At 42.5% G+C, this 13,702-nt stretch overlaps 2 protein-coding genes across 3 annotated transcripts; both read right to left on the bottom strand.

Moving 5' to 3' along the window:
• Positions 1 to 276: 276 nt before the first annotated feature.
• LOC105889323 (carboxypeptidase B-like) lies at positions 277 to 5,718 on the bottom strand. Of its 2 annotated transcripts, none has more exons than XM_031584268.2 (11): positions 5,136 to 5,718; positions 4,925 to 5,000; positions 4,245 to 4,369; positions 3,905 to 4,007; positions 3,529 to 3,630; positions 3,221 to 3,325; positions 3,014 to 3,124; positions 2,422 to 2,524; positions 1,844 to 2,043; positions 1,218 to 1,302; positions 277 to 629 (listed from the first exon to the last, which is right to left on the bottom strand). In XM_031584268.2, the coding sequence occupies exons 1-11, from the start codon at positions 5,198 to 5,200 to the stop codon at positions 445 to 447; spliced, it is 1,260 nt and encodes a 419-aa protein (XP_031440128.1). In that variant the 5' UTR covers positions 5,201 to 5,718; the 3' UTR covers positions 277 to 444. The 2 variants fall into 2 exon arrangements, with proteins under 2 accessions (XP_031440128.1, XP_031440129.1); XM_031584269.2 differs by having other exon boundaries at positions 2,422 to 2,512.
• On the bottom strand, positions 277 to 12,231 carry LOC105889252 (carboxypeptidase B-like). Its single transcript, XM_031584271.2, has 12 exons — positions 12,116 to 12,231; positions 11,905 to 11,980; positions 11,018 to 11,142; positions 10,747 to 10,849; positions 10,426 to 10,527; positions 10,116 to 10,220; positions 9,909 to 10,019; positions 9,332 to 9,422; positions 8,667 to 8,869; positions 8,013 to 8,097; positions 7,229 to 7,420; positions 277 to 437 (listed from the first exon to the last, which is right to left on the bottom strand). The coding sequence occupies exons 1-11, from the start codon at positions 12,178 to 12,180 to the stop codon at positions 7,236 to 7,238; spliced, it is 1,251 nt and encodes a 416-aa protein (XP_031440131.1). The 5' UTR covers positions 12,181 to 12,231; the 3' UTR covers positions 277 to 437; positions 7,229 to 7,235.
• Between the last annotated feature and the right edge of the window lie 1,471 nt (positions 12,232 to 13,702).

The raw sequence follows: 13,702 nt of genomic DNA, 5'->3' as shown, positions 1-13,702 counted from the left end.
GTATATATTTAGATTATCCCTATCTCATTTAATGTCTTGGGTTTAAATAGACCATAACATGTTCTTAGTAAATATCTATGTCTGAATACTTAATTGTTTTGTAAATAGTTTTTCTTGTTGTGGGACCACACTTTGCTCCAATTCGGTAGAATGGCCCATATAATATTTAATTTCAACGGTGTGTGCCCTGCAGATATAGTAATGAGACTACTTTAGGCCCCGCTAATTCCTCACCCATTTTAGCAGACCTTTGAAATTGAGAAAAACAATAATTTCTTCATTATTTCTGGCAAGTCTTTATTTCATCTTAGTATCCCTATTGATGTTTACATATACAGGAAATATGACATATGGCTGAACCAGGACTGATGGTTGTGTTCCTAATCTAAGATTAACTGGAGACACTCTTCAATGGCCATGGCTTCCTATGATCCAACCTGTTTATTACAGGGTCTTCTGCACGTAGGTAGCGATGTACTTCACGGCCAACATGGTCTCCTCACAGGTGGGCTTGATCTGGGACTCGGGGAGCAGGAAACCATAGCGACCAGTGTCACGCAGCTCGAAGACGTAGGAGTATTTCACACCCAGGTCATAGGCCCAGTCAACAGAGCCTCCAGAAGCAGGGTCTGAAAGTAGAGTGATCAATCAGAGTGGCTTTCAATCAGCAGTGTGACACAAAATAATTAAAAATAATCAATAACAACCTGTTATATCTTTCTAGTACTGACTTCCTTGAAGATGGCCCATTTGGTTAAATCCAGACACACACCAAACCGACAACAAGGCAACTAGCAGCGACTGTTGCATTGCCGCACGTCGCCTGTGTCTGGGCCAAAAAGTTGCACTTGAACACACCACACTACTACAAACTACAGCCAACGGCCAACTAGCATGTATGAGAGTAAACAAACCGTAAACAAAGCAGTGCTTGCTTATCAGTTACACTCTTCTCAGACAGTTTAGTAATATAGCTACTTCTAATTGAGAATATGCCTGATAAGAAGTTGCTGGTATTATTTATGGTTCCGTCTGATACTTGTTTCCCATTTACAGAGCCGGGACTGTGCACACACACTGAACGGAGAGCTAGAGGACCGTGATGAGCAACTCTCTGAATTTGACCAAAAGTGTATTGCATTAGAACCGTGGACATGCGCCTTTAACTGATACTAAACTGAAATTCATCTTCCTAAGTTTTTAACAAAGGAACTCACAGATGGTGGTAGCCCCAGGGCCGGCGCGGTACTGGGTGCCATACATGCTGGTCAGAGCTCTGATGGCACCTCGAGCAACGCTCATCTGAAGAGGAGTGAACAGCAAGGTTACATGAGACGCAAAAGCACAGAGATGAACAGGTACAGGTGGACGTGTGATATTACAGATTCCCACAGCACATTACAGAAAGGGCGTCTAACAGGCAGCTGCCTGAGCAGAAGTTAGCGAAGAGATTTAGATTTAGAAGAATTTAGGCTCCAGTTGGGATGGAGGGACATACTGTATTCAGTATGCATTCTGTAAAAGCAGTTTGGGCTCCTGCCAGAAAAGTGCTATAGAATTAAAATGCATATTATTATTATTATTATTATTAATAATAATAATAATAATAATAATAATAATAATGAATTAATGGGGAGTATGTGTGCGTGGTTAAGCATTTTGAGGGGTAGCCAGTGTTGTGTGTCACATTAGTAGTACTACTCATGCCAGGTGCCAGGTAAAGGAGGTGCAACAGTCTTTGGTCAAGCTGATCAAAGATATTAGCATGTGTCTCTTCAGTGTCAGTTGTTCAGTGTCAGTTGAAAATGTGCTGAATGGTTATAGTATAGTATAGTTGTTGTACCAGCTCAGCGTGATCAGCAGCCAGCTGGTAGTAGAAGTAGGGGAAGAGGAGCAGCTGGGAGTAGGAGTGAACGGTGATGTAAGCCTTGATGATGGACTTGTTCTTGCGGATGAAGTCAGCCACATTCTTGACCTCGATTTCAGACTCGGCCTTAGAGCCACAGTAGGTGTCACGGCAAGGGTTTCTAGAGGCTCCCTCGGCTGTGGACACAGAGAAGAGGCAGAGTAGTTAGAGCTGTAAGGGCTGGGGCCACAGTGAAGAGGCAGAGTAGTGAGATGAGAGGACAATGAGTTCATTTTACAAATGAAGGTAGTAGGGATCTGAAGAGTTCTATAGAAGCATGGAAAGATCATTGTATGTTTTGCCTTGAGTCAAATTTTGTTTGTTTTTGTTTTGTGTGAATATTTATGAAAATAGCACCTCTTGTTGAACACCTTGGGAGGTAGAAATGTAATAATCCTATTTTTTTCATGAGCCTAGTTTCATTTAATTTTGTGTGACATAATGAGTAATTATGTGGAATTGATGTTCGCTTCTTTCTAACTGTTCCTTTTTCAATTAACAGATCCAATACTTACTGCACCAGCGAGCATTGAAGTTCCTGTTGGGGTCAGCTCCGCGGCATCTAGTACCGTAGTTCCTGGAGCGGGTCTTCCTCCACATCCTGTTCTTTATTTCCATCTGTTTGATGTTAAAAAGTCAAGGGAAGTTTCAGTGTTTTCTTATGAGGATGATCACAGAGGTCTGTGGCTTTGCATTAAAGCAGCAATAAGGAGTTCTGTTCCAAAACTAGCAAGCTAACTACCTAAAAGGCATGCAAAAACCTTGCAAACACCACCAACAGCCCAGTTGACACTGATAGAAGACTAACTAGGCTAACTGGTGAGACTGACTAACTGGTGTATTTTAGCAGTATAGCTGGCAATGTCATGCTGTGAAAGCTTTTCTTCCATTTTTGCAAGGTGTTCTAGCCAGGCAACACAGAACTACATAGTGGATATCCTGGATAGCTAGTGGGAAAGAAAGAGGTGTCCTTCACATGACTATATGCTATCAAAATGAATTTGAGGATGGTACCAAAACTAGTTGCCTATTAAACCATACCTCAAAAAGTGTCACATTGCTACATACTGTTACTTTAAGAAAAACATTCAAACACAGATTACATACGCTCTTCCAGGTGTAATCATAGCCGTCAATGTTGAAGACAGGCAGGACGTAAACATCCATCTGGTTCAGCAGGCTGGTCATCTGAGAGTCGCTTCTATAGGTGGTCACAGCCTGCGAATAGGGACACGAGAGGTCAGTTTTCAAAAGGCAGATAATCTGGGAAGCATCAGTGAAATGTTGTTATTGTCTGGAACTGTTGAGTTGTACCTCGTTGACGAACCACTGGCAGAAAGCAGTAGAGATCCACTCTCTGGCATGGATACCACAGTCCAGGAAGATGGCGGGCTTGGGGGAGCCAGTCTTCTTGCCAATCTGTAAAAGAGAAAAGCAAAATGTGCTCTGGGTTAAAAAAAATAAAATCTTGAATGCCCTCATGTTCTTAAATTCAAAAACTCAAAAACATATTAGCACCCTGTATGAAAACACCATTGGGCAGTGAGTGAAGACTAAGCACCATCTGCACCGGTGTGAAAGGGTGAAGAGAAACTCTCGGGGGGGGGACTGTGTCTCTGTACCTGCAGCACGTTCATGGGACGGCCCTCATAGGTTTTTCCGATCACCTGTCTGCTGATCAGATCAGAGTTGGCAGCGGAGACGGAGGAGATCCAGGCCTGGATCTGTGGAGAAACGCACAGGAGGAGAGATTCAGGAGGAGGAGAGATTCAGGAGGAGGAGAGGTTAGTCATCTGGCAGAGAGAGAGTGTGATTGGAGGATGAAGCAAATCAATGGGGGTGAAGAGCAAGATAGGAGTTGAGGTCCGAAGTGCCTATAAAGGATAAAAAATGGCACAAAAGACAAATGCATAACTAAGGAGACCCTCACCTTGTCCCAAATGCACAACTAAGGAGACCCTCACCTTGTCCCAAATGCATAACTAAGGAGGCCCTCACCTTGTCCCAGCTGTTGTACTTGGTGTAGCTGTGAGACCTGGGAGTGACCGTACGGCTCTCCACCTGAGCCTCAATCTGAGCCTGGAGATCCTCAATCAAAATCCTGCAGGGAAACATGAGCTTCTCTGTACAAACTGTACTATTCTGTGAAGTTTACTGTTCATGTATGCCATTTGTACTGCAATCAGATGTAGTGGAATACAAATACATTTACATTTATTACATTTAGTCATTTAGCAGACGCTTTTATCCAAAGCGACTTACAAGGATGTATACACATTAATCTATTAGTGTGCAGATAAGGATAGTTTAACTCTAATGACATGTTAAGAGGCCTTACTCGTGCTCCATGTCACTCTGATTAAGGACGGTATAGACCATGGAGGTGTGGGAAGCGGGAATGTGGATGTCCACATCGATGTCAATGGTCACCTGCTCAGCACTCTCAGGGCTCCAGAAATCAACCTGCAGAGGGCGCCAGACACAAACTCTTAAAAAACAAACCTTGCCTTGACACATGCTTCACTCCCACACTCACACAGATACACACTCACTGACTCACAGAGAAACACACTGTAAATCGCACAGACACACACATACTGAATTACACAGATGTCACTTATAGCACACAATCCTGAACCAAATCTCTGGCAAACATGAACAAACACAAACACAACACACATATCTACACTCAAGCCACACAAGGAGGCATATTCAGCCATAATCCATAACCACAGAAACACACAAACACAAACATTTGCAGAAATAGATGCTAACCAGTCATTTCCTGAGAAGGCTATGACTGCCATCTCTGTGTTGGCTCTATCTTCCTTGCATGTAAGAGATAAATGTTTCCTAAATTAGAAGGCCTACTTGCTGTGCGTACACTACTTGCTGTGTTCATATGAGTACGATACTTGCTATGTGTCATGTGTGTGTGTCATGTGTCCTGTGTCATGTGTCTTGAGTGCGCTAGCTGACCTGAAACACCCTCAGCTCCTACAGACGTTTGGGCTTTACCTCCATGCTGAGGGCCAGATCCTTGATGAGGGTCACATGTTCATCAGTGGTGGGTTTCAGACGGAAGACTTTCTCCCTGAAGCCCAGAGGGGAAAAGAGAGAGGGATCACACTCTGACTACATCTGAGATCTACTCTTATTATTAGAACACGTAGAGCGCTCTGTTGCCTGCAGCGCCGTTGACCACTGAAAGAAATGTAATCTTTTTTACCCCTCAAAGCTGGTCCGCTCGGCCAGAGCGACAGCCACCAATCCCAAGAGCAGAAGGACCTTCATGTTGCCTGTGTGACTAGATTGTCACTTTCCGCCACTCTTTATAATCCGGGTGTAGTGTTGGCTGTCCAATCCAGAAGAGGCCAGAGGAGAACTGAAGCACCTGATGTGTCTGTGTGACTAGATTGTCACTTTCCGCCACTCTTTAGTGTGCATTACAGGAGTGCAATACTTAGTTTATGGTGAAATGATGTTGGCCCCAACAGTGCTAACTGGAACATATAGAAGTTTAGAAATGCGTCCGTAACCAATGCAATCAGTATGTTTTGCAACATTAAGGTTGCGAAGGTCTTGAGCGAGCTCTTTGCTTTTACCCATCATGAGATGTTTCTTGTGTGACACCTTGGTAATGAGACACCTTTTTATAGACCAAACAACAAATGTCTAAATATTTAAAACATTCCTTTCTTCAATTATATAAAGCTTGCCAGTACCGTATGCTGAAAAGCAGCCCCACACCATGATGTTACCACCTCCAAACTGGTGTTTTTAGGGTGATGTGCAGTGCCATTTGTCCTCCAAACATGGCATCCAAAGAGTACAATTTTGCTCTCATCTGACCAGACTATATTCTCCCAGTATTTCACAGGCTTGTCCAAATGTTGTGCAGCAAACTTTAAACAAGCTTCAACATGCTTTTTCTTCAACAATGGAGTCTTGCCTGTTGAGCGTGCATACAGGCCATGGCGGTTGAGTGCATAACTTAGTTTATGGTGAAATGAGGTTCTTTCCACTTCCGGATTATGGCCCCAACAGTGCTAACTGGAACATTTAGAAGTTTAGAAATGCGTCTGCAACCAATGCAATCAGTATGTTTTGCAACATTAAGGTTGCGAAGGTCTTGAGCGAGCTCTTTGCTTTTACCCATCATGAGATGTTTCTTGTGTGACACCTTGGTAATGAGACACCTTTTTATAGGCCATCAGTTGGGACTGAACCAGCTGATATTAATTTCGCACTAACAAGGGGCCGTCAGCACAGTTCTGTCAGCACAGCAGATATGGACACAACCAGCAGATGTTTCTTCTGGAGATTTCTCCAAAATAATTCACTTTTCTGTTGATACTACTAACAACAATACCACTCTCTTTGTCCGAAAACATTATCTATCCTTGTATTTATGTTAATTCCTCAGAACGCATCGTCTAAGTATAAGACGTAAATACTTTTAGTAGATTATAATTTGTAAAATAGATTTTTAGTAATTTCTGTTATTTATCTGATTAGTATAGATAAGAAAGTATCATCGTACATCACTTATCCTGCTGCCATGAAATGTGATAAGATACTTCATGAAACGAGACTGAAGACCTCAAGAGACTTTATTCTACTTTTATTCTAGACGAGTTGACTAATGACTAGGATCTAATTCTGCTGCAAACAGGATCGTGGATAAAAACAGGTTTTTATTTGCCTGCAGTATACTTATTATTCTGTAGTATACTTAGAGGTTCCCCCTCAGCTATGGGTGTAGGTTTTGTACGAGATTTAATTTAATTACATTTTTTTGCATTTTTTGTATAAGAAAATAATATAAAAGTTTAGCGGGCTATAGTGTCTCTGAATCACTCAGCATATTCACTTTAACTTTTAAGTTGTATGCAATATTTATTATGTTTATTTAGATTTATTAAATCTGATGTTTTCCCTGGAACATTCATTATCCAGGTCAATGTCAAGTGTCAAAGTGCTTTATTTGTCATATTTGTTATTTAACATTCATTCTTGGTCTTATTGACAGCAACTAATATCATTGCAATATGCTTACAATACTGCTAAATATCTCCAACAGCCTCGGCTAACAGCCATCCAATGGAAATATCTGAGAGAGAATATGAGGACATTAACGATGGGGAAGAGAATTCCAATGGGATGTTCATATAACATTTTTAATTTCAACGGTGTGTGCCCTGCAAATATAGTGTTGAGACGAATTTAGGCCCGGCTAATTCCTCACCCATTTTAGCAGACCCTTGAAATTGAGAAAAACAATGATTTCTTCATTATTTCTGGCAAGTCTTATGATCCAACCTGTTTATTACAGGGTCTTCTGCACGTAGGTAGCGATGTACTTCACGGCCAACATGGTCTCCTCACAGGTGGGCTTGATCTGGGACTCGGGGAGCAGGAAACCATAGCGACCAGTGTCACGCAGCTCGAAGGTGTAGGAGTATTTCACACCCAGGTCATAGGCCCAGTCTTCAGAGCCTCCAGAAGCAGGGTCTGAAAGTAGAGTGATCAATCAGAGTGGCTTTCAATCAGCAGTGTGACACAAATTATTAAAATAATCAATAATAACCTGTTATATCTTTCTAGTACTGACTTCCTTGAAGATGGCCCATTTGGTTAAATCCAGACACACACCAAACCGACAACAAGGCAACTAGCAGCGACTATTGCATTGCCGCACGTCGCCTGTGTCTGGGCCAAAAAGTTGCACTTGAACACACCGCACTACTACAAACTACAGCCAACGGCCAACTAGCATGTATGACAGTAAACAAACCGTATACAAAGCAGTGTTTGCTTATCAGTTACACTCTTCTCGCTTACCACAGACAGTTTAGTAATATAGCTACTTCTAATTGAGAATATGCCTTATAAGAAGTTGCTGGTATTATTTATGGTTCCGTCTGATACTTGTTTCCAATTTACAGAGCCAGGATTGCACACACACTGAACAGAGAGCTAGAGGACCGTGATGAGCAACTCTCTGAATTTGACCAAAAGTGTATTGCATTAGAACCGTTGACTGCGCCTTTAACTGATACTAAACTGAAATTCATCTTCCTAAGTTTTTAACGAAGGAACTCACAGATGGTGGTAGCTCCAGGGCCGGCGCGGTACTGGGTGCCATACATGCTGGTCAGGGCTCTGGTGGCACCTCGAGCAACGCGCATCTGAAGAGCAAAGAACAGCAAGGCACATGAGACGCAAAAGCACAGAGATGAGCAGGTACAGGTGGACGTGTGATATTACAGATTCCCACAGCACATTACAGAAAGGGCGATTAACAGGCTGCTGCCTGAGCAGAAGTTAGCTGAGAATATTTAGATTTAGAAGAATTTAGGCTCCAGTTGGGATTGAGGGACATACTGTATATTTAGCATGCATTCTGTAAAAGCAGTTTGGGCTCCTGGCAGAAAGGTGCTATAGAATTAAAATGTATATTATTATTATTATTATTAATATTAATAATTTAATAATAATAATTCATAATAATAATAATAATAATAAATGAATGGGGAGTATTTGTGCGTGGTTTAGCATTTTGAGGGGTAGCCAGTGTTGTGTGTCACATTAGTAGTAGTACTCATGCCAGGTGCCAGGTAAAGGAGATGCAACAGTCTTTGGTCAAGCTGATCAAAGATATTAGCATGTGTCTCTTCAGTGTCAGTTGTTCAGTGTCAGTTGTTCAGTGTGAGTTGAAAATGTGCTGAATGGTTATAGTATAGTATAGTTGTTGTACCAGCTCAGCGTGATCTCTAGCCAGCTGGTAGGAGTAAGAGTAGGGGAAGAGGAGCAGCTGGGAGTAGGAGTGAACGGTGATGTAAGCCTTGATGATGGACTTGTTCTTGCGGATGAAGTCAGCCACATTCTTGACCTCGATTTCAGACTCGGGCTTGGAACCACAGTATGTTTCACGGCAGGGGTCTCTAGAGGCTCCCACGGCTGTGGACACAGAGAAGAGGCAGAGTAGTTAGATGCTCCCAGGGCCACAGAGAAGAGGCAGAGTGGTTAAAGGCTCTAACGGTTGGGGCCACAGAGAAGAGGCAGAGTGGTTAAAGGCTCTAACGGCTGGGGCCACAGAGAAGAGGCAGAGTAGTGAGATGAGAGGACAATGAGTTCATTTTACTAATGAAGGTAATAGGGATCTGAAGAGTTGTATAGAAGCATGGAAATATCATAGTATGTTTTGCCTTGAGTCAAAACAAATTTTGTTTATGTTTTGTGTGAATATTTATGAAAATAGCACCTCCTGTTGAACACCTTGGGAAGTAAAAATGTAATAACCCTCGTTTTTTCATGATCCTAGTTTTATTTCATTTTGTGTTACATAATGAGTAGTTATGTGGAATTGATGTTTGCTTCTTTCTAACTGTTCCTTTTTCAATGAACAGATCCAACACTTACTGCACCAGCCAGCATTGAAGTTCCTGTTGGGGTCAGTACCGCGGCAGCGAGTACCGTACTTCCTGGAGCGGGTCTTCCTCCACATCCTGTTCTGTATGTCCAAAAGTCAAGGGAAGTTTCAGTGTTTCATTATGAGGATGATCACAGAAGTCTGTGGCTTTGCATTAGAGCAGCAATAAGGAGTTCTGTTCCAAAACTAGCAAGCTAACTTCCTAAAAGGCATGCAAAAACCTTGCAAACACCACCAACAGCCCAGTTGACACTGATAGAAGACTAACTAGGCTAACTGGTGAGACTGACTAACTGGTGTGTTTTAGCAGTATAGCTGGCAATGTCATGCTGTGAAAGCTTTTCTTCCATTTTTGCAAGGTGTTCCAGCCAGGAAACACAGAACTACATAGTGCATATCCTGGATAGCTAGTGGGAAAGAAAGAGGTGTCCTTCACATGACTATATGCTATCAAAATGAATTTGAGGATGGTACCAAAACTAGTTGCCTATTAAACCATACCTTAAAAAGTGTAATATTGTTGCATAGTGTTACTTTAAGAAAAACATTCAAACACAGATTACATACGCTCTTCCAGGTGTAATCATAGCCGTCAATGTTGAAGACAGGCAGGACGTAAACATCCATCTGGTTCAACAGGCTGGCCATCTGAGAGTCGCTTCTATAGGTGGTCACAGCCTGCGAATAGGGACACAAGAGGTCAGTTTTCAAAAGGCAGATAATCTGGGAAGCATCAGTGAAATGTTGTTATTGTCTGGAACTGTTGAGTTGTACCTCGTTGACGAACCACTGGCAGAAAGCAGTAGAGATCCACTCTCTGGCATGGATACCACAGTCCAGGAAGATGGCGGGCTTGGGGGAGCCAGTCTTCTTGCCAATCTGTAAAAGAGAAAAGCAAAATGTGCTCTGGGTTAAAAAAAAAATCAAATTTTAAAAGCCCTCATGTTCTCAAATTCAAAAACTCAAAAACATATTAGCACCCTGTATGAAAACACCATTGGGCAGTGAGTGAAGACTAAGCACCATCTGCACTGGTGTGAAAGGGTGAAGAGAAACTCTCGGGGGGGGGACTGTGTCTCTGTACCTGCAGCACGTTCATGGGACGGCCCTCATAGGTTTTTCCGATCACCTGTCTGCTGATCAGATCAGAGTTGGCAGCGGAGACGGAGGAGATCCAGGCCTGGATCTGTGGAGAAACGCACAGGAGGAGAGATTCAGGAGGAGGGGTTAGTCAGGAGGAGGAGAGGTTAGTCATCTGGCAGAGGGAGAGTGTGATTGGAGGATGAAGCAAATCAATGGGGGTGAAGAGCAAGTGCCTATAAAGGATAAAAATGGCACAAAAGACAAATGCATAACTAAGGAGACCCTCACCTTGTCCCAAATGCATAACTAAGGAGGCCCTCACCTTGTCCCAGCTGTTGTACTTGGTGTAGCTGTGAGACCTGGGAGTGACCGTACGGCTCTCCACCTGAGCCTCAATCTGAGCCTGGAGATCCTCAATCAAAATCCTGCAGGGAAACATGAGCTTCTCTGTACAAACTGTACTATTCTGTGAAGTTTACAGTTTATGTATGCCATTTGTACTGCAATCAGGTGTAGTGGAATACAAATTAAATGTATCTATTAGTGTGCAGATAAGGATAGTTTAACTCTAATGACATGTTAAGAGGCCTTACTCGTGCTCCATGTCACTCTGATTAAGGACGGTATAGACCATGGAGGTGTGGGAAGCGGGAATGTGGATGTCCACATCGATGTCAATGGTCACCTGCTCAGCACTCTCAGGGCTCCAGAAATCAACCTGCAGAGGGCGCCAGACACAAACTCTTACAAAAACAAACTTTGGCTTGATACACCAGCAGCAGGCTATAGGTTGAGTGGATTATGAGCGCGGCACAAGTTTTCTCAACGGTTTCTGGCTAATTTGGCCATGAGGAACAAAACTGGGGTGCTTTCGTTTACTGTAACCCGAGCGAACATCGAGATTTTGACACGCCCTTTAAGCACGCATCCAGCGCATCTGTATCTCAGCTTTCCTGAGGTCGTAGACACTTAAATTTGGTCTCAAAATGACCGGAATATGCATGTTTATATATGAACTATGAAGGTCTAAGATTTTTTTTAATTCGCGTGGGGTGCAATTGTGCACATGCTTCACTCCCACACTCCCACAGATACACACACGCCGACTCACAGACAAACACACTCTAAATCGCACAGACACATACATACTGAATCATCACAGATGTCACTTATAGCACACAATCCTGAACCAAATCTCTGACAAACATGAACAAACACAAACACAACACACATATCTACATTCAAGCCACACAAGGAGGCATATTCAGCCATAATCCATAACCATAACTCTGTGTTGGCATTGAAGTCTCTATCTTCCTTGCATGTAAGAGACAAATGTTTCCTAAAGAAGAAGGCCTACTTGCTGTGCGTACAGTACTTGCTGTGTGCATATGCGTACGATACTTGCAATGTGTCAAGTGTCATGAGTGTGCTAGCTGACCTGAAACACCCTCATCTCCTACAGACGTTTGGGCTTTACCTCCATGCTGAGGGCCAGATCCTTGATGAGGGTCACATGTTCATCAGTGGTGGGTTTCAGACGGAAGACTTTCTCCCTGAAGCCCAGAGGGGAAAAGAGAGAGGGATCACACTCTGACTACATCTGAGATCTACTCTTATCATTAGAACACGTAGAGCGCTCTGTTGCCTGCAGCGCATTTGACCACTGAAAGAAATGTAATCTTTTTTACCCCTCAAAGCTGGTCCGCTCGGCCACAGCGACAGCCACCAATCCCAAGAGCAGAAGGACCTTCATGTTGCCTGTGTGACTAGATTGTCACTTTCCGCCACTATTTAGTGTGCATTACAGGAGTGTTTACATCATTTAGTTGATGGTGAAATGAGGTTCTTTCCACATCCGGATTATGGCCCCAACAGTGCTAACTGGAACATTTAGAAGTTTAGAAATGCGTCTGCAACCAATGCAATCAGTATGTTTTTCAACATTAAGGTTGCGAAGGTCTTGAGCGAGCTCTTTGCTTTTACCCATCATGAGATGTTTCTTGTGTGACACCTTGGTAATGAGACACCTTTTTATAGACCAAACAACAAATGTCTAAATATTTAAAACATTCCTTTCTTCAATTATGTCAAGTTTGCCAGTACCGTATGCTGAAAAGCAGCCCCACACCATGATGTTCCCACCTCCAAACTGGTGTTTTTAGGGTGATGTGCAGTGCCATTTGTCCTCCAAACATGGCATCCAAAGAGTACAATTTTGCTCTCATCTGACCAGACTATATTCTCCCAGTATTTCACAGGCTTGTCCAAATGTTGTGCAGCAAACTTTAAACAAGCTTCAACATGCTTTTTCTTCAACAATGGAGTCTTGCCTGTTGAGCGTGCATACAGGCCATGGCGGTTGAGTGCATAACTTAGTTTATGGTGAAATGAGGTTCTTTCCACTTCCGGATTATGGCCCCAACAGTGCTAACTGGAACATTTAGAAGTTTAGAAATGCGTCTGCAACCAATGCAATCAGTATGTTTTGCAACATTAAGGTTGCGAAGGTCTTGAGCGAGCTCTTTGCTTTTACCCATCATGAGATGTTTCTTGTGTGACACCTTGGTAATGAGACACCTTTTTATAGGCCATCAGTTGGGACTGAACCAGCTGATATTAATTTCGCACTGACAAGGGGTCGGATTGCTTTGATAGATTTCAGCTGTTGTCTTGGCTTTCCATGCCTTTTTGCACCTCCCTTTCTTCATGTGTTCAATACATTTTCCCTGTGTTATTTCGCATTATTACACATAACTTAATTTCTGAACGTATTTGTTTTGGTATGGATTACTTGGGTTGTTACCAACATCTGGTGAAAATGTCATGTCAATAGCATCTTTGGAAATATATTTACTGAGAAAAATGGTGACGCTTTCGAATCTTATTTTACCCGCTGTACAAAAACACACAGACATATATAAAACATTTTTTTTTTTACAAATATTGCAGACAGAACTGACAACTTTCTTCATGAGTGTAATCAACAATGGTCTCATTCACAAGAGCACGGTCATGATAATAGTTCTGTCAGCACAGCAGATATGGACACAACCAGCAGATGTTTCTTCTGGAGATTTGTTTCTGTAATCTGTTTCTTTCTGTTCTGTTCTTTCTATTCTGTTTCTTCTGTTTCTTTTGGGTAAATAAAATGTAATTCTAGAATGTTTGATTGGTAAAGATTTGTTACCAGGCAGGAACGGAAAACACCATTGGCTAATACCGGGACCTTTACTTTTTCGCTGAGCTAAAATGTCGTCTGCCTGACTTTTAATGTG

Source organism: Clupea harengus, chromosome 17 (genome assembly GCF_900700415.2).
Source record: "Clupea harengus chromosome 17, Ch_v2.0.2, whole genome shotgun sequence".
Taxonomy (NCBI): Eukaryota; Metazoa; Chordata; class Actinopteri; order Clupeiformes; family Clupeidae; genus Clupea; species Clupea harengus.
Note: the sequence above shows the minus strand (reverse complement) of the source record. Positions and strands in the feature narration are given on the sequence as shown.

Excerpts from the sequence above, each read along its gene's own strand:
- LOC105889323 (XM_031584268.2), bottom strand. The coding sequence starts at position 5,200 with ATGAAGGTCCTTCTGCTCTTGGGATTGGTGGCTGTCGCTCTGGCCGAG. Across the intron at positions 3,631-3,904 it reads AGTACAACAGCTGGGACAAG|ATCCAGGCCTGGATCTCCTC; the intron begins GTGAGGGCCTCC and ends GTTTCTCCACAG. Across the intron at positions 630-1,217 it reads CCCTGGGGCTACCACCATCT|ACCCTGCTTCTGGAGGCTCT; the intron begins GTGAGTTCCTTT and ends CTCTACTTTCAG.
- LOC105889252 (XM_031584271.2), bottom strand. The coding sequence starts at position 12,180 with ATGAAGGTCCTTCTGCTCTTGGGATTGGTGGCTGTCGCTGTGGCCGAG. Across the intron at positions 10,528-10,746 it reads AGTACAACAGCTGGGACAAG|ATCCAGGCCTGGATCTCCTC; the intron begins GTGAGGGCCTCC and ends GTTTCTCCACAG. Across the intron at positions 7,421-8,012 it reads CCCTGGAGCTACCACCATCT|ACCCTGCTTCTGGAGGCTCT; the intron begins GTGAGTTCCTTC and ends CTCTACTTTCAG.